This window comes from Carcharhinus amblyrhynchos, unplaced genomic scaffold, assembly GCF_965287045.1.
Source record: "Carcharhinus amblyrhynchos unplaced genomic scaffold, sCarAmb.v2.hapA scaffold_41, whole genome shotgun sequence".
NCBI classification, from domain to species: domain Eukaryota; kingdom Metazoa; phylum Chordata; class Chondrichthyes; order Carcharhiniformes; family Carcharhinidae; genus Carcharhinus; species Carcharhinus amblyrhynchos.
In genome coordinates, this window is record NW_027649782.1 from 4208878 (window position 1) to 4228765 (window position 19888).

The 19888-nt window shown below is 44.7% G+C and overlaps 1 protein-coding gene across 7 annotated transcripts in view; it reads right to left on the minus strand.

Annotated features, from left to right (window-relative positions):
* hspg2 (heparan sulfate proteoglycan 2) overlaps positions 1-19888 on the minus strand; it is a 536580-nt gene that overhangs the window by 322455 nt on the left and 194237 nt on the right. For all 7 annotated transcript variants that reach the window (XM_080181499.1, XM_080181505.1, XM_080181501.1 and 4 more), the window contains 2 exons: positions 7666-7775; positions 4997-5055 (listed from right to left, as the gene is read on the minus strand). In XM_080181499.1, coding sequence (XP_080037625.1) covers positions 4997-5055; positions 7666-7775 — 169 coding nt within the window. The remainder of the gene's footprint in view (positions 1-4996; positions 5056-7665; positions 7776-19888) is intronic.

A 19888-nucleotide genomic window follows, 5' to 3' on the forward strand; every position in this document is an offset into this window, starting at 1 on the left:
TAAAACATAAAATAAAAAAAGACAGTGAAACAGCAAGATAGTCGGAAACGTGAATCATTTATTTTTATAATTGGGAGTTGTAGCAAAGAGTATTAGTCGGCAAACACAATAGAAATGGGAGGAGGTGTGACCAAACCAAAAAAGACACAGGATATCAAAAACAAAAGATTAAAAAGAAAGTTCAAGTCTGTTAATGCAAAGTCAGGAAACAGAAGGCATCTGTTGCTGTGAATTCAGATAAGAGGGCAATTCTCTGAAGAGCTCAGTATGACCCGACTCAAATGGATGAATTGGAACCAGGGAAGCAACGAGGTGGGCAGGTTTAGAGGGCAATGCTACACAGAAGTACAGGGCCACTGCACAGAGTACAGAGACCGTGGGGAACTCACTGAATGGGTCCAGTAAGGCTCAGAGAAATAAAACACAGGGAGAGTGACCAAAACATAACAGGACAGGTAGTCTGAGAAAGCAGAGCAGAGAGCAAGGGAAGTCTAGATTAAATGGCATTTATTTTAAGAGGCCTGGAGGGCAAGGCAGATAAACTCGGGACATGGATGGGTACGTGGGACTGGGATATCATAGCTATTACTGAAACATGGCTAAGAGAGGGACAGGACTGGTAGCTCAATGTTCTCGGATAGAGATGCTGTAGGAAAGATAGAACAGGAAGTAAGAGAGGAGGGGGGAGTTGCATTTTTGATTAGGGAGAACTTCATGGCAGTACTGAGAGGGGGTATATCCCAGGGTTCGCCCACTGAGTCTATATGGGTAGAATTGAGAAATAAGAAGGGTAAGGTCACCTCGATAGGATTTTACCACAGGTCCCAGGTAGCCAGCAGGAAATTGAGGAACAAATATGTAAGGAGATTACTGATAACTCCAAGGAAAGTAGGGTGGTAATAATAGGGGACTTTAACTTTCCCAACAATGACTGGGACAGCCACACTATTAGGGGTTTGGATGGAGAGAAATTTGTTGAGTGTATTCAGGAGGAATTTCTCATTTAGTACGTGGATGGCCCAACTAGAGGGGGTGGGGGGGGGGCAAAATTTGATCTCCTTTGGAGAAATAAGGAGGAGCAGGTGACAGAGGTGGTTTTGAGAGATCACTTTGGACCAGTGATCATAATTCCATTAGTTTTGAGACAGCTATAGAGAATGATAGGTCTGGCCCAAAAGTTAAAATTCTAAATTGGGGCAAACCAATTTTGATGGTATCAGACAGAAACTTTCAAAAGTTGATTGGGGAAGTTTGCTGGCAGGCAAAGGGAAGTCTGGTAAGCGGGAAACCTTCAAAAGTGTGTTAACCAGTGTTCAGGGTAAACACGCTCCTTTTAGAGTGAAGGGCAAGGCTGGTAGAAATAGGGAACCCTGACTGACCTGGGATATTGAGGCCCCAATCAAAATGAAGGAGGAGGCATATGACATGCATAGACAATCGGGATCAAGTGGATCCCTTGAGAACAGAGGATGTTGGAGTAAGTTGAGAGAGAAATCATGAGGGCAAAAAGGGGACACGAGCTTACTTTGTCAGATAAGACAAGTGTGCTGAGTACCTGGGGTTGAATCTTGCCACGGCAGATGGTGGAATTTGAATTCAATTTTTTTTTTAAAATCTGGAATTAAAAATCTATTGATGACCATGAAACCATTGTTGATTGTCGGAAAAACCACCTGGTCCTTTAGGGAAGGAAATCTGCCTCCCTTACCTGATCTGGCCTACGTGTGATTCCAGATCCACAGCAATGTGGTTGACTCTCAACTGCCCTCCAAGGGCAACTAGGGATGGGCAATAAACGCTGGCTAATCAGCAATGACCAGATCCTACAAATGAATTTAAAAAATCTTTGCCACACTCTTCTTTGAGTTTGAACTCCTGCAGTTACATTCTTGAGATTAAAAAGAACCCTTTTCAACTTCAAGAATAATTTGAAGATGGTGAATGTTGGCTGGGCAGTGGCTCTAGGAGCTTGAGTCCCTACAATACTTCTGCAAGTAGTCATTCGTGAACCTCAAGCAGACGTTCGGCCAATTATTTGACATGGCTAGTGAGTGTGGACTAGGATAGACTAATCTAGTCATCATCAATGGTCAAACATTTGTACAAGATATTCACGAAGAGCGAGAACTCTGGTTCCCTACAATGTATAATGGTCCACTGGAGAGACCATGCAGGCGCTACGACAATGGATGAATGAACACCGCTCGACAATCACTACGCAAGACAGTTCCCTTCCTGTTGGTGAACACTTCAGCGGTCAAGGGCATTCGGCCTCTGATCTTCGGGCAAATGTTCTCCAAGGTGGCATACGACACGTGAAATACGACCTTCAGAACACTCAACAGCGCAGAATCGCTGAGCAGAGACTGATAGCCGAGTTCCGCACAAATGAGAGCGGCCTCAACCGGGATCTTGGGTTCACGTCACATTATTTGTAACCCCCATGACTTGCCTGAACTTGCAACATCTCACTTACTGTCCTGCCTGGAGACAATACACATCTCTTTAACCTATGCTTAATGCTACCCCCACTCACATTATCTGCACCTTTAAGACTTGAATAGCAGATTAGGTGTAAAGACTTGCATTCTAATCAGTATTCTGTAAACTGTGTGTGCCTTTTTATGTCCTGTTTGTGAGCAGAACACTCCACTCACCTGACGAAGGAACAGCACTCCGAAAGCTAGTGGCGTTTACTACCAAATAAATCTGTTGGACTTTAACCTGGTGTGGTGAGACTTCTTACTGTGTTTACTCCAGTCCAACGCCGACATCTCCATATCATCTCCACAGCAACCCAGAGACTCAATAACAGTGATCCAATCGCCCCTGTTAACATCTGCTAATTTATCACGAAGTGCAGACGGAGTTAGGGTTCCCACGGATCACAAGAGTACACAGTGAACAGACTGATGGGGTAACTGGGAGATGGGCTGAAATAATGACATTTCAGTTTCTGTACATAGTTTTTAAGATGTTTTGTGCAGTTTGGGTTGGTACACTTTTTTTGGGTTCACATTTTCATCGAAGGTGAAGGAACGTCACAATATGTGACAGAGAAAAGCCATCTGCGAAAACGCGAAGGTTTGGTCTGGAGTCAGGTAAAGGTTAAAACTGCTCCAGCAAATGCAGTGAGAAGCGAAAATCTCTCAGAAAGCCCGCTGAGGCAGACTGAACAATGTACTGACTGCAACTGGAGGAATGTGTGGGAGAGGCTCATCCGTGGGAGAAAAAGCATCTTTATTTCTCCAAAGAGCATTCTGGAGCTTTCCAGCGTGGGGAGTGATGACTGATGGAATTGGAATGCTATGGGCCAATGGGATAGCTATCTGTGTGCTCCTGCCCTATGACTGGTGTCCGTTTGATAAAATCACTCATGGTCCCAGCTGCAGACAGACGCCATTCTTCATTTCGCACTGACCCCCAAGGGAATTACAGCTTTTAATCACACTCGGTACATGTTACTGTTATGTTATCGGCCTCAATTGATTACTACTGAGAAAGGAAACCAGCTGTGGATATTTTGAAACACGGAAACATCATCAGGAGCGTGGCCAGCTGGGAAACTTACTGTGCCTTCTTCTCTGTGTGTGTGTGTGTGTGTGTGTGTGTGTGTGTGTGTGTGTGTGTGTCAGGAGGGGTGGGTGGGGGCACGTGTCAGGGAGTGCGCGTGTGCATGTGGAGGGTGCATGTGTCCACATACACACCCCCACAACAGCTAGTGCATGTAACAGATTCAGACCCATTCTACTCCACTATAGCAGCTCTGGATTTATACATCTCATAGCACTGGCCAATCATTATGGAAAAGGCCTCCAACACCCCAAATATTTTTAGTGGTCACTTCCAAATCTAGGAATCAAAATATGATATTGACACTTATCGGGGTGGCCTCAGAGTTGCGTTGAGGTCAGTTGTTTTAACAGCATTCTAGAAGAATGACTAACCATCCCAGGGGTAGACTTCTCATTTGGATACAAGACATTAAAAAGTCAAAAACTAGGACAGCCAGTGGATTCCACCAAGATTACCGGGAGACTATCAGCCTCTTTACAGATTTTCCTTGTTAATAGATATTTTTTATATTCCTAAATAAACCTATAAACTTACATCATTACAGTACATCATTACATGGTTTCTGAATTGGATAGAGGGTGTTGTCAGTGAAGGGCAGGGTGAGTAATGACGATGTGAATATTGATAGACATTCTGGAATTTGGCTTATCTACCATTCAGAATCAGATTCAGACATACTTTTCCTTTTGGAAATTAAACAATTGTGATTGTAGCTAATTCAGGCGAGATATGAGATGTCTCACAGATTTTTAATTTCATACTTCAGGCAGTCAGTTGAAACGACGAGTGTAAAAACCTTGTACGGTCATCCCCTCTACCCACAAGAAGTGCTTCATGGCAGCTGGATTTCGCTGCTGAACTCAGCAAAAGTAACGGGACAAAATAAAACTCATGTGGATGAGAAGGCCAAAGAGAATGCAACGTGGAAGGGCGGCAGAATCGCTGCTCTGGCCCTCAATGGTCTCACATTTGGTCTCATCAACAACTCCAGCGTGCAAAGGGGCACCCAGGAATCTTTCAATGATCAGAGCTGATCACGTGTCACCCAATGAGGAATTATCAAACCAAATCAACGACACTGATTTAGAAATCGAAGTCTTCAAGGGACAGAAAAAACAGAGGCATCAACATGTGCCAGCGGGAATAACTGTGGAATGATTAGATGTTAGATGACAGAGGGGTCTTTAAGAACAGAGATTAAAAAAGGGATAAGGCTCAGGAGCATTAATCATTTCAGGATTACCTGCACTCGCTTCAGATGTAAATTCCCGTTTTCTCAACTGGTGAACAAACCTTTATAACTACGATCGATACTAAGATTAACCCGAGAATGATCACATTGTGCTTTGCTTTGTCTGACACTGGGCTTACAGAAGATCATTCTTGGCCTAAGTTGAGATTGTGTTGAAGGGGCACTTACTTGATCCATACCACTGTAACTGACTGTTCTCCCGGGATCCGATAAAATTCAGACTCGAGCTGTAAAGAAAGTGCGTTTATTAAAGGTTTTGAGTCACAGAGATCGTGTTCACTTCAAAATACCGTTTTTGAATAATCATTCAACTATTAGCCAAACATGGTCCATTTCGAGTGACACATTCAGTCAGCATGCGGGCTGCACACACGCACATTCAAAATTCTCTCAGTCAGGTTCCCAGTTTCAGTAAGTAAAGAGGATCAGAGCAGTAAGATTCAGAGCACCTTCACAGTCTCTGACTGAACTGGTCTGTTTCCTGTGCTGTGTTGTTCTTTGGGAACCAGCCACTGAGATGCCAATCTCAGCTCAACATAATAAACATAATAAACAAGTGACTATCCATCAAAAAGCTGCATCACACAAGATCAGATCAGCTGCGGTCAACCCCAAGAAAATCATAGAATGGACCTGGGTTCACCAGGGACCCTGTAGACGACCAACGTTCAGACAATTCCTGGCTCGGGTCACTGTCTGTGTGGAGTTTGCACATTCTCCTCGTGTCTGCGTGGGTTTCCTCCAGGTGCTCCGGTTTCCTCCCACAGTCTAAAGGTGTGCGGGATAGGTTGATTGGCCATGTTAAGAAATTGCCCCTTAGTGTCCAGGGATGCGTAGGTTAGAGGGATTAGTGGGTATAATATGTAGGGATATGGGGATAGGGCCTGGGTGGGATTGTGTTTGGTGCAGACTCGATGGGCCAAAGAGCCTCTTTCTGCACTATAGGGTTTCTATGGTTCTATTTTCTCAAAGTCAATTAGGACTGGGCAATAAATGCAGTCCTAGCCAGCGATGACAACATCCCCAGAATAATCTTTTTTTTCCCCAAAAAGCTATGCTTGTACAGACAGGCCAGATGAACGAGTGCTCCCTCCATCCTCACAAGACCAGCAATAGGCAACACATTACAATTTGGATGTTCCGATGAACGGTCAATGATCTGAGACACTGGGTGGGACTCCCTGACCCTTCCCATCGGTTGAATTTTCCAATCCCGTCGAAGGCACACCACCCACCACCACCCCCCCCACCCCCCGCAGCCTCCGGTGGACTATCCGGCAATGGGACCAACTGAGCCACGCAAAACATCGTAAGCTTCGGCGGCAGCAGAAGATCCCGGCAGCGACCAATGGTAAGCTGCCTCCTGCCAGAAAGCACGCGGTGGGGAAGGCGGAAAATCCCACCCATTAACTCAGTTTGTCTCTCCACGGATGCTGCTGGAGCTGCTGAGAATTTCTGCCATTTTCGGTCATTATTGCAGGTTTCCAGTGACCGGCAGTAAGTTGTCGTCGATCATGATCTAGGTTAAGTATTAGTTGAAGAGGAGTGGTTGAACTGAGTGTACAGTTTTTGAAATACACTTTTTTTTTTAAATCTCTCAGTCCAATAAATAAACAAAATATATTAAAATAATATCAGACTGTATACTCATTAAGAGCTTACAAAGTGAAAGGTGGCGCAAAGAACAGTACAGCACAGGAACAGACCCTTTGGCCCACCAAGTCCGTGCTGATACAGATGCCCCTCTTATGTAATATTTTCTTGCCTCTACGTGGTCCATATCCCTCTATTTTCAGTGTACCCGAACAGGCGCCAGAGTGTGGTGACTCAGGGATTTTCACAGTAGCTTCATTGTAGTGTTACTGTAAGCCTACTCATGGCTAATAAATAAATAAGCTTTAAAAATTCTAACAGGGTTAGACAGGGTAGATTCAGAAAGAAAGTTCCCAGTGATGGGGGAGCCCAGAGCCAAGGGTCATAGTTTGAGGACAAGGTACAAATAAACCTTTCAAAACTGAGCTGAGGAGAAATTTCTTCGCCCAGAGGGTGGTGAATGTGTGGAATTCACTCCTACAGAAAGTAGTTGAAGCCAAAATGTCGTCTGATTTCAAGAAGAAATTAGATGTAGCTCTTAGAGCTAAATGAGTGCTCCCTCCATCCTCACAAGACTAGCAATAGGCAACACATTACAATGTGGATGTTCAGATGAATGGCCAATGATCTGAGACACTCAAGGGATATGGGGCAGTGGGGAGGGAATCTGTCATGTTGCAAGTTTATTTTTATTTTAGGATATTGAATTTGATAATCAGCCATGATCAAAATGAATGGTGGAGCAAGCCCAAATGGCCTGTTCCTCCCTGTAAAATGGTGCAATGTATGTATTTGCTGTTAATAACATTGCCCAAATTCAAAATTAGCCTCAGAAACACCCTTTGTTTCCTAGAATATTTTAAATGTTCCACACACCCAACTTCATTCCACCGTCATCACCGTAATCTCCTGCTCTTTTCCTCCTCCAGTGCTTTTGTCCAATTTCCATTCCATGATTCAATCCGGTTCATCTCTCTGCATAAATCACTTGTTCCTCAAATTCCCACTGGATTTATTACCACCTTGTATTCAAGGCCCCTGGGTTTTGGGCACAGCCATCAGCGGAAACACCTCCTCTCCTCTCCAAATCTCCCATAATTTTGGAGAACTCTTTAGTGAACTCTCAGTCTTTTCTTATCTGAGGAGCCCCGGCCTGTTCAGTCATTCCTGACAGTCATGAGAAAAAAATTAATTGGGTTTACACAATCAGAAGCATGTAGTAGAATTGTCCCTCCTGTACTTACTGTGTCTATGATTCCTTCAGATACCTCCCTGAACGTTTCAGATTCAAAGTTCTCCAACGCAGGGTCGTACTTGATTGAAGTTGTGAAGTTCACCAACACCCGGTAGTACACTAAAAATAAACACATGGAAATAACATCAAACTGGGGATTGACTTTCTGATTTAAAAATCGCATCACCAGACTTTCCAAAAACTAGATTGTGGCTGGAATTTTCCGACCTTGCCTGTGGCTGGGATTCTCCAGTCCCGTTGCCGTGAAGGGAAATTTGGCTGAATACCAAATTTCCCCATTCTCATTGGCCAGCGGTAATGGGGCGTGCGAGACCAGAGAATTCCAGTCTTAGTCTCAAGTGTACCGTCAAGTAAGGCAAATCACACAATAAAAAATCCTTTCCTCGGTGGCCCGAATGGACAACACTACCTTAAATATACATGGGCCTACACTACTGTGCTTTGGAAAGCAGAGGACTTCCTGGATCTGTACTCACTGGAGTTTAGAAGGCTGAGGGGGGATCTTATAGAGACGTATAAGATAATGAAGGGGATGGATAGGGTAGAGGTAGAGAAATGCTTCCCGCTTAGAAAGGAAAACAGAACTAGAGGGCACAGCCTCAAGGTAAGGGGGATGGGCAGCTTAGATCGGAGTTGAGGAGAAACTTCTTCACTCAAAGGGTGGTGAGTATCTGGAATTCTCTGCCCGTTGAAGTGGTGGAGGCTACCTCGCTGAATATATTTAAGTCACAGGTGGATAGGTTTCTGATAGACAGGGGAATTAAGGGTTATGGGGATAAAGCGGGAAAGTGGAACTGATCCACTTCAGATCAGCCATGATCTTATTGAATGGCGGGGCAGGCTCGAAGGGCTAGATGGCCTACTCCTGCTCCTATTTCTTATGTTCTTATGGAGGCAAATCACCCATTTTCCAAAGCTCCTCTGAGGAGCAAGCAGGAAACATCTGTGTCTAGTCCACCTGTCCAAACCAACAGTCGCCCCAAATATTGATAAAGGTCCATGGCCTATTGCATGGAATAACTCATATTCCCAGCCAACCGGTATGCCCAGGATTCTGTATTATTGTTTGCTGATATAGAATTCAGCACATAACATAAACAGAGTTAATATTATATCGACAGCAGTATTGAAAGAAGACTGGGAGTAGACAAAGGGGTCATGAAAGAAACACTTTATCGTTCACACATCCTCAGAAAAATTTACATTGAGCGTGACAAAATAGGTTATACAAAGCAAACCACACAAAACTACTTAGTGTATAAATGCCACGTGACAGCAGTGGCTGGTAAATACGATAAGGGCCAGAACTCTCCATTCACCCGACGAAGAGTTTAACCTCGAAAGCTTGTGAGTTTACTATCAAATACACTGGTTGGACTTAAACCTGGTGTTGTCAGACTTCTTGCTGGTAAATACCCCAGCGAACAAATATGATTTTATATTTAGCGCCTTTTGCAACCTTAGGACAACCCAAAGCTCTTCACAACCAATTTTTTTTTAAATGTGGGGGACCGCGAATGCAATGACCAATATGCACGGCAAGGTCCCAACAACATCACTGAGATAAAGTGCCCAGATCAGCTGTTTTCACTGACGTTGGTTGAGGGATCAATATTGGCACGGATACCAGGAAAACTCCCCTAGTCTCCTTCAAAATAACGCCATTGGATTTTTGGCATTGATCGGATGGGAAGAGGGTGTGGGTGCTCAGCTTAGCTTCTCATCTGAAAGCCAACATTCCTTACACTCGCCACTGCATTGGAAGTGTCAGCATAAGTTACATGCTCAAGCCTTCGGAGTGGGATTTGAACTTACAAATCTTCTGCACAAGTAAACAGCGTTGACCCAATTTCCTACTAGCTCCTTCTGCTCAGTTTAGGCTATTCTTGCAACATGTTCACATGTGAACTCTCCATTCAAATCAACGTTCTTATCCTTTCGATCAAATATGTGATTATCTCAAACTTGGGCCCTCTCATCACCATCTCCAGTGCAAATAATCTATTCCCATTTGCCTCCTCTTAACCTTGATAGGCCAGCAACTCAGTCACAACATTCATTCAATCGGAAATGTATATTTTTTTTATTTTTAGCTTCTGCAGCTTCTCTGCTGTATTTCTAAATCTTCCTTCGTTGACTAGAGAAATGAAGCCATTATTCCTGTAGTGAAGGTGTGTCTGAAAAGATTTTTACAAAGTTCCTCAATTTTATGCCATGATGCCTCAGCAATACTTGGTAGATTAACGATGTATTTATATTACATAATTGCTTCAAGTGGCCTCTCGATCTCTCAGGCTGTGGAATCCACTCCATTTACACCAATAAAGCTGAATGCGTTTAGGCAGTTATCTAACAACAGCACAGCCAGCCATTACAATGACTTAGGGAGGAAGTGGGCTCTGCAGATAATGACTAGGGCTGAAGACAATGTGAGGAAGGGGAGAAGGTCTGTACCAGAACTGAGATACAAAGACCAATGCTGGAAAGAAAGGATTGTATTTACATCAATGTTCTGGTCTTAGTGCTTCTAGAGAATCATAGAACCCTACAGAGCAGAAAGAGGCCCTTCGGCCCATTGAGTCTGCACCGAACACAATCCCACCCAGGCCCTGCCCCCATATCCCTACATATTATACCCACTAATCCCTCTAACCTACACATCCCTGGACACTAAGGGACAAATTTTTTAGCATGGCCAATCAACCTAACCTGCACATCTTTGGATTGTGGGAGGAAACCGGAGTACCCGGAGGAAACCCACGCAGACACGAGGAGAATGTGCAAGCTCCACACAGACAGTGACCTGAACCAGGAATCAAACCCAGGACCCTGGAGCTGTGAAGCAACAGTGCTAACCACAGTGCTACCTTGCCGCTCTAGAAGACCAAGAAGACTAGTTTTTAGGCACTTAAAAAGCAGCGGCATCACCACTTGCCTCGCAATGCTGCTGTTGAAATAGAATCCCTACAAGTGCAGCAGGAAGCCATTTGGCCCATCAAGCCTGCACCGACCATAATCCTACTCTGGCCCTTTTGTATTTACCCTTGCTAATCCCCCTGACACTAAGTGGCAATTTGACAAGGCCAATAAACCTAACCTGCACATCTTTGGAGTGTGGGAGGAAACCCACTCGGACTCTGCACAGACAGTGACCCGGGGCTGGAATCGAACCTAGGTCCCTGATGATGTCAGGCAGCAGTGCTTAACCCCTGTGCTGCTCCAAGTCGGCTGTTGACAGCCAATTTACCAGACTCTGGAGCTCAGAAATCTCAGCAATAGTTACTTCAAGGACACGATATACATAATCCTCCTTACTCCAGTCCAATTAGCTATGGCTAATCGCTCTCTCAAGAGCTGAGAGATCCACTTGAGATTGCCGCCAGGTTCTTCCAGGAGCAAGTGATGAATCTATCACACAGCAAGGAACAAGCTTCCAACTCTAAGCAATGTATCAGAGAGATTCAAATTCTGTTTCCTTGGCTGATAAATAACAGCGCCCTGCTTACCAAGGCACCACGGTACAAAACTATCCGGTTTTAATTATCAGAAGCATTAACCAGTTCAATGAAAGAGGTAAAATAATAATGGGATTCGATGGGGTTGAGACATCCGCTTGTGAGGAATCCAAAACTAGTTGGCATATTATTAAAAAAAACGTGGACCTCACTACCGCATGGCATGAACAGCAGATGCACGCAAGAAAAGCCAGATAAGAACGCTTTCAGGGATGGCTGTATCAATAGAGTGATAAGAATTTGGGTGGGGATGAGCCTCAGAAAGCAGCATCAACACCAGTATTGACACGCTGGGCTGAAAGGCCTGGTCTAAGCAGTTAAATTCCTAGTGAAGCAATGTTGATAAACACAGCTGCAATCACAGGATATCCAATTCTGTATAAATAAATATCAACACAGCCCTGAGTACGACGACATTTGATGGTTCCGAACACGCACAGTAGTTTCAGCTTTGCATTAGCAGAAAACTTTATGTGGTGCAAATTGAGTCCTGAGGGCCAAACCGGTTCAAAAGCCTTCATGGTGCACCTTGGCGAGCCTCTTTTCTATGTTGAAAACTCTGTGTGACGCCTGCCAGAGATTCAGGCTGCTTTTACATCATAATCAAAAGAGAAAACGCTGGAAAATCTCAGCAGGTCTGGCAGCATCTGTAAGGAGAGAAAAGAGTTGACGTTTGACATCAGCTCTTTTCTATCTTTACCAATACTGCCAGACTTGTTGAGATTTTCCAGCGTTTTCTCTTTTGGTTTTAGATTCCAGCATCTGCAGTAATGTTTACATCGTAATGTTTTGTATTAAGGCAGCCAACGGGTTACTCGATAGAAATATTTCCCGCACTTAAGATACATTTTGACATGAGCCATGTCAGATACTAATCAGGTGGTGGGACCTGATACGAGAGGAAACTACAGCTTGTTGATAGATCTATAATAATTATTTTGCTACATGGGAGGTTAGGGTTGGGATGAAGGGCCAGTGTTCAGGGAAGACAGACTTGCACAGCTTTAGGATAAAGAGTTTTTCAGTCAATTAAAAAAAAAATTGCAGACAATTCAGAATATAGGGAACCCAACATCCGATTTTCATACAGGAATGAGATAATATTTGTGCATGTTAGTTGAGGAAAAAATATTGGCCAGCATTGGCTGTGGAGGTAGTTTATATGGACTTTTGAAAAGCATTTGACAAAGTCCCACACAGGCCTCCAGATTGAAAAACTCTGATGTCAAGCCAATTTTGTATCCAATTGGCTACCTCACCCTGGATCCCATGAGATTTAACCTTATGCAACAACCTATCATACAGTGCCATGTGAAAGGCCTTGCTAAAGTCCATGTAGACAAAGTCAACTGCACTGCCCTCTTTTACCTTCTTGGTTACCTCTTCAAAAAACTCAATCAAACTCAGCCCTTCTTAAGCAAAGGTGCAACATTTGTTACCCTCCAATCTTCAGGCACCTCACCTGTGGCTGTTAATTAATCCAATATCTCTGCTGGGGACCCGCAATTTCCTCCCTAGCTTTCCACAACATCCTAGGATACACATCATCTAGTCCTGGGGATTTATCGACCTTGATGCACTTTAAGACTTTCAGTACCACCTTCTCTCTAATATGTGCATTCCCCAAGATATCACTATTTATTTCCCCAAGTTTCCTAACATCCATACCTTTCTCAACAGTAAATACTGATGAGAAATCTCACCCATTTCTTGTGGATCTGCACGTAGATGATCTTGCTGATCCTAAAGCAGCCCTACTCTCTCCCTAGTTTATTTTTTGCCCTTTATGTCTTTGTAGAAGCTCTCTGGGTTCTCCTTTGTCTTATCTGCCAAAGCAATTTCATGTATCCTTTTTGCCATCCTGATTTCTCACCTCTACTCTGGCAATGTCTACACTCTTCAAGAGATCCACTTGATCTTAGCTGCCAATACATGTCGCATGTCTCCTGCTTCTTCTTGACCAGGGCCTTAATATTCCAAGTCACTCAGGATTCCTACTTCTACCAGCCTTGCCCTTTACTTTAAAGGGAATGTGTTTACCCTGAACCCTGGTTAACATACTTCTGAAAGCCACCTACCAGACATCCCTTTGCCTGTCAACAGATTCCCTCAATCATCTTTTCAAAGTTCCTGGTCTAATACCATCAAAATTGTTCTTGCCCCAATTTAGAACTTTAACTTTTGGGCCAGACTTATCTTTCCACATTGTTATCTTCAAACTAATAGAATTATGGTCACTGGTCCAAAAGTGATCCCTCACTAACACTTCTGTCACCTGCCCTTCTTTATTTTTCAAGAGGCGGTCAAGTTTTGCCCCCTCTCTAGTCAGACCATCCACGTACTGAATGAGAAATTCCTACTGAATACATTCAACAAATTTCAACAAAAAGAGGATACAACAGGATATAGATAGCAGCACGGTAGCACAGTGGTTAGCATTGCTGCTTCATAGCTCCAGGGACCTGGGTTCGATTCCCAGCTCGGGTCGCTGTCTGTGTGGAGTTTGCACTTTCTCCTCGTGTCAGCATGGGTTTCCTCCGGGTGCTCCTGTTTCCTCCCACAGTCTAAAGATGTGCCGAATAGGTCACTGGCCATGTGATCAAGAAGACAAATGGAATGTTGGCCTTTATTGCGAGGGGGATAGAACATAGAACATAACAGCGCAGAACAGGCCCTTCGGCCCACGATGTTGCGCCGACCAGTTACAAAAACAATGACCCACTAGCCTATACCAATCCCTTTTCGTCCATAAACCTATCCAGAGATCTCTTAAACGCCCCCAAACTAGACGCATTTACAACTGCAGCAGGCAAGACATTCCAATCCCTCACCACCCGCTGGGTAAAGAACCTACCCCGACGTCCGTCCTGTAGCTACCCCCCCTTAATTTAAAGCCATGCCCCCTCGTGCTAGCTTTCTCCATCCGAGGAAAAAGGCTATCACTATCCACCCTATCTAAACCTCTAATCATCTTATATGTTTCAATAAGATCCCCTCTTAGCCGCCTTCTTTCCAACGAAAACAACCCTAAATCCCTCAGTCTCTCCTCATAGGACCTCCCCACCATACCAGGCAACATCCTAGTAAACCTCCTCTGCACCCTCTCCAACACCTCCACGTCCTTCTTGTAATGCGGGGACCAGAACTGCACACAGTACTCCAAGTGCGGCCGCACTAGAGTAGTGTACAGTTGCAACATGACGCTGCGACTCCTAAATTCAATCCCCCTACCAATAAACGCCAAGACACCGTATGCCTTCTTAACAACCTTATCTACTTGATTCCCAACTTTCAGGGATCTATGTACACATACACCTAGATCCCTCTGTTCATCCACACTATTCAAAGTCCTCCCGTTAGCCCTATACTCGACACATCTGTTGCTCCTACCAAAGTGAATTACCTCACACTTCTCCGCATTAAATTCCATCCGCCACCTCTCGGCCCAGCTCTGCAACCTATCTAAGTCTCCCTGCAGACTATGACACCCTTCCTCACAATCTACCACACCTCCAACTTTGGTGTCATCAGCAAATTTACTAATCCACCCAACTATACCCTCATCCAGATCATTAATAAAAATTACAAACAGCAGTGGCCCCAAAACAGATCCCTGAGGCACACCACTCGTAACTGAACTCGTAACTGATGGAATATAAAAGCAGGGAGGTCTTGCAGCAATTGTACAGGGCACTGGTGAGACCGCAACTGGAGTACTGTGTGCAGTTTTGGTCCCCTTATTTGCAAAAGGATATATTGACCTTGCAGGGCGTACAGAGAAGGTTCACCAGACTGATACCGGAGATGAGGGGGTTAGCTTATGAAGAGAGATTGAACAGACTGGGCCTGTACTCGTTAGAGTTTAGAAGGCTGAGGGGGGGAACTTATAGAGACTTACAAGATAATGAAGGGGCGAGATAGGGTAGACGTAGAGAGATTCTTCCCGCTTAGAAAGGAAAACAGAACTCGAGGGCACAGCCTCAAAATAAGGCGGGGGGGGCAGTTTAGAACGGAGTTGAGGAGGAACTTCTTCACTCAAAGGGTGGTGAATCTCTGGAATTCTCTGCCCATTGAAGTGATGGAGGCTATCTCGTTGAATATATTTAAGTCACGGGAAAATAGGTTTCTGATAGACAAGGGAATTAAGGGTTATGGGGAGAAAGCGGGGAAGTGGAACTGATCCACTTCAGATCAGCCATGATCTTATTGAATGGCGGGGCAGGCTCGAGGGGCTAGATGGCCTACTCCTGCTCCTATTTCTTATGTCCTTATGTTACGTTCTTATAAAAAAAATTGTGCTTAGTGTCCTGAGATGCATAGGTTAGAGGGATTAGTGGGTAAATATGTCGGGATATGGGCGTAGGGCCTGGGTGGGATCGTGGTCGGTGTAGGCTCGAGGGGGCGAACGGCCTCTCTCTGTACTGTATAGATTCTGAGTCATTCTAAGCTCTAAGATAAATTGGATACTTGGGCACAGAAATGGCAGATGAAGTTTAAACCAGACCAATGCGAAGTGATGCATTTTGGAGGATCAAATTTAGACATGAATTATACTTTAAATAGCAGAATCCTTAGGAACATTAACATAAAGAGGGATCTGGGTGTGCAGGTCCCTAAAAGTGTCGACAGAGGTGGCCAAGGTGATTAAGAAGGCATATGAATGCTTGTCTTCATCAGCCAAGACAATGAGTACAGGAATTGGGAAATCTTGTTATAAAACCTTGGTTAGGTCTCATTTGAAGTATTGCGTGCAGTTGTGGTCACCATGCTATCAGAAGGATGTGGAAGGTTTGGAGAGAGTGTAAACGAGGTTCACCAGGATGTTGCCTGGCTGTGAGGGTATTGGCTATGAGTGAGGTTGAATGAACTAGGATTGTTTTCACTGGAAAGATGGAGGCTGAGGAGAGACCTGATGGAGATCTACAAAATAATAAGAGGCATAGACGGGAAGGATAGTCAGAGGCTTTTTCCCAGGGTGGAAGTGTCACATACAAGGTGGGGGGGGGGTGCAGGTTCAAGATGAGAGGGGGAATGTTTAAGGGAGAGGTGTGGGGGATGTTTTTCACGCAGAGAGTAGTGGGTGTCTGGAACACACTGCCAGAGGAGGTGGTGGAAGCAGGCGCATTAGCAACAGGCATCTGGATGGGCACAGGAATAGGGAGGGAATAGAGGAATGTGGACCGAGTAATTGCAGAAAGTTATTTTTTAGTTCAGGCATCATGCTCAGCACAGGCTTGGAGGGACACGGGAAAGGGCTGTTCCTGTGCTGTACTTCTCTTTTTGTTCTACTCTAACAGAGTCACCCTGCTATTCACTGAATTACTGCCAATGGGATCAGTCATATTCATGTGAGACAGCAGACAGAACCTCAGTTCGACGTCTCAGTTGAAGGGCAGCACCTTCAACAGTGCTGGATATTCCCACAGTACCTCGCTGAAGCATCAACCCAGAATTCATGCTCAAACGCCAACAGTACATGGAACTCTGGCAGTACATGGAACTGCACTCAAGGGCGAAAGTGCTAATGCTGGCCACAGCTAGTTCCTTAGAGTTACAAAGAGCAAGCTTTTGGAGACCCAGGGTGCCAATGGCAAGGAGTGCAGCCTCATGGTATCTCCAAGAAACCCTGTAAGGGATTGATATAACGTCAGTGTTGTCTGCACTTTTCAGATGCTGACAAGGTCCATTGTCAATGTGACTGCAGAGCTATTTAAGACCCCAAAAAGCAGCTGAGGTACTGACAGAGCAATTCTGGATATATATCTTGGCTTTAGCACTGCTGTGGCCGTAGAAAAAGCTCCAATTTATCACCCTGTGCAACAACCACGCCTGCAATCCTCAATGACACTAACCTTCTGACTTCCTTCCCATCTCTTCACAAAGAAGAGTATCTTGCCCTCAGAGTCACCCAAAGTCTCCACAGCATATCATATTGAAGTTTGTGATCTCGAGGGCTCATTCGGATGAAAGCCACAATGTTTAAAGCTCTGTTCCCAGCTAATCTGCCCCGCTATTCACACTGTGGCATGAAAGCACTCAATGGGGTTCTACAAAAAGGCCATCAGGTCAGGTTCCACTCAGAGAAGTAATCTTACAGCAACGCCCAGCCTCCTCTCTGTACCGCAGTCCTTCAGCAACCCTAGACCCCCCCCCAGTGCCTAAAACACCAGAGCCATACTGAACCCTACTGGTAGTATGCATGGACAGAATAGACCTTTTTCCACTGGGATTTAATGAGCCCAGGATTTGGCTGACACAGATCGACAAACGTATCGGGAAAAACACTTGAATTAAAACCATAACCTCCTGACAAGAAGGTCTGTTACCAAAGACAAGGCTGCTAAGCATATAGTGGTGCTTCTAAGCAAAGGCAAAATGCTTGGAATCATATTATAAAACATGTTTAAACGCAAGGGCTTTAATTCAAAGACTTCCCACTGTTTCCAGATTGTGGGAAAGCAGTCCACAATGAATTCTCAACCTCTTGTTAGTTCAGCTCCAAACATTAAGTCACCAAGTCCATCTCCTCCTCCCTACAACCTCAAGGTCGGTCATAATACTTCTCCCCAACTCCAATTCATTATTTCCCAGGACATCAGAACTGTTAACTTTAAAATGAAAGGAAGTATACAATTAGTCTATTGTCCATGTCCATAAGCAGCAAAACCTGAACAATATTCGGGCTTGGGCTATTAACTGGTAAGAAATATTTGTGCCACAGTGTCAAGCAATAACCATCTGCAAAATTAGACACTCTATCACCCCATCACATTTAATAGCATTACTATCACATAATTCCCCCATCAAAATCCTGGGACTTATTATTGATCAGAAACTGAACTGGACTAGCATATAAATACTGTGACAGGTCAGAGGCTGGGAATTACAAAAGGTAACTTCACTCCTGACTCCCCAAAGCCTGTCCACCGTCTACAAGGCACAAGCCAGGAGTGTGATGGGATATTCTCCACTCGCCTGGACAAGTGTAGCTCCAGCAACGCTCGAGGAGCTCAACACCATCCAGGGCAAAACAACCCACCTGACTGGAAACCCAGCCACCGGCATTCACTCCCTCCACTACCACTGAACAGTGGCAGCAGTGTGTACCATCTATAGGATGCACTGCAAGAACTCACCAAGGCAGCACCTTCCAAACCCGTGACAACTACCATCCAGAAGGGCAAGGGCAGCAGATACCTGGGAACCTGTTAGTTCTCCTCCAAGTCACTCATAGTCCGACTTGGAAATATCTCGCCGTTGCTTCGCTGTCTCTGGATCAAAATCCTGGAACGCCCTCCCTAATGACACAATGGATGTACCCACACAAGATGGACTGCAATGACTCAAAGCAGCTCACCTCCACCACCTTCTCAGGAGCAGTTAAGGATAGGCCTTGCCAGCAACAGCCACGTCCTATGAAATAATTTTTTGAGACCTTCTTGGAAAACCACCCATGAGATTGCAAATGATCTGTTCACAAAAATTAAACAACTGTACCGTAGCACAATTATTAAAACCAGCTTCTAAAATTTTACCTGGGCTACGGCAAGGAATAGTGGAACACATTATTAAACACTGATGTGTGTAGCTATTCATATCTGCTCACTTTTAAATGGTGCAGTAACTGAGCAAGATCGAGGGGCTGAATGGACAACTCCTGTTTCGACTTTCCTCTGTTACAGCTTTCGTTCAATTGAAGGACACACTTCTTTTCATTAAAATTGTCTAAATATATGTGATTGACCTTTCAGTTCAGCATCCTAGTCTGGCCACAGGAGTCCAGGAGAAGTAGGGTTCATTAGCTTTCAATAAAACTTCACCACTGTTTTAGAACAATAGATGGCTTCCGCCCAACATCTGTAATGTTCCTTCCACACAACATTCCAATACTGTAGCACAGTTTTGGATATAAATAAGAGAAATAGAAACACTTTCAATGCCACTATTAGGAAGTTATGTTCTCCACTTCCCTCTGCAAAATATGTTTTCTACTGGGACTGGGGGAAATCCGGATTGTTCAGAACACATGATGCAATCATTAACACTAGACCAGCTGGTCTCCTCGGTCGTAGCTAGAAATTCCAATGACAATTAATCCTCACAGATTGGTTCAAGCCTTCACCAGGACGGAATCACTACTTCAATAGCACCTTCCCCCCTTGTGACTGCCCCAACCCCCAACCCCAAAACCCCGAAGGAAGGACGGGGACAGCAGCACTGTTCGTAAGACCATTACCTCAAACAGTTCCCTTCCATCTCAAACACCATCACGATTTGGACACAAGCCTCTTTCCTCCAGTGCTGTTCGCCCATATCCTGGAACTTCCCCCACCAACATTCCATGTGAGATCACCATCACCACAAGATGATTCAACACCAGCCGATGAGGGACAGCGTAAATCCTGTCAGCACAATCCACCTATTAAAACCCCAATAATACAAAACTGACCTTTGCCTCTGGTGTGCAGCTCAGTGAAGTAATGAGCTAAAACTGGGTTAATGACCAGTGTGTTGTGTGGAATCCTGAGCCATGTGGACTAGGAAGATGGTATGTTGGCTGGTCTGCGCTGCCTTAGCTGTAGTCAGTAACCTGTAAACCGTCTGTGCTGTTAAATGCTCTGTCTGAGGCCAGTACTCTCCACTCACCAGACAAAGAGGGAAACCTCGAAAGCTTGCGAGTTTACTATCAAATAAATC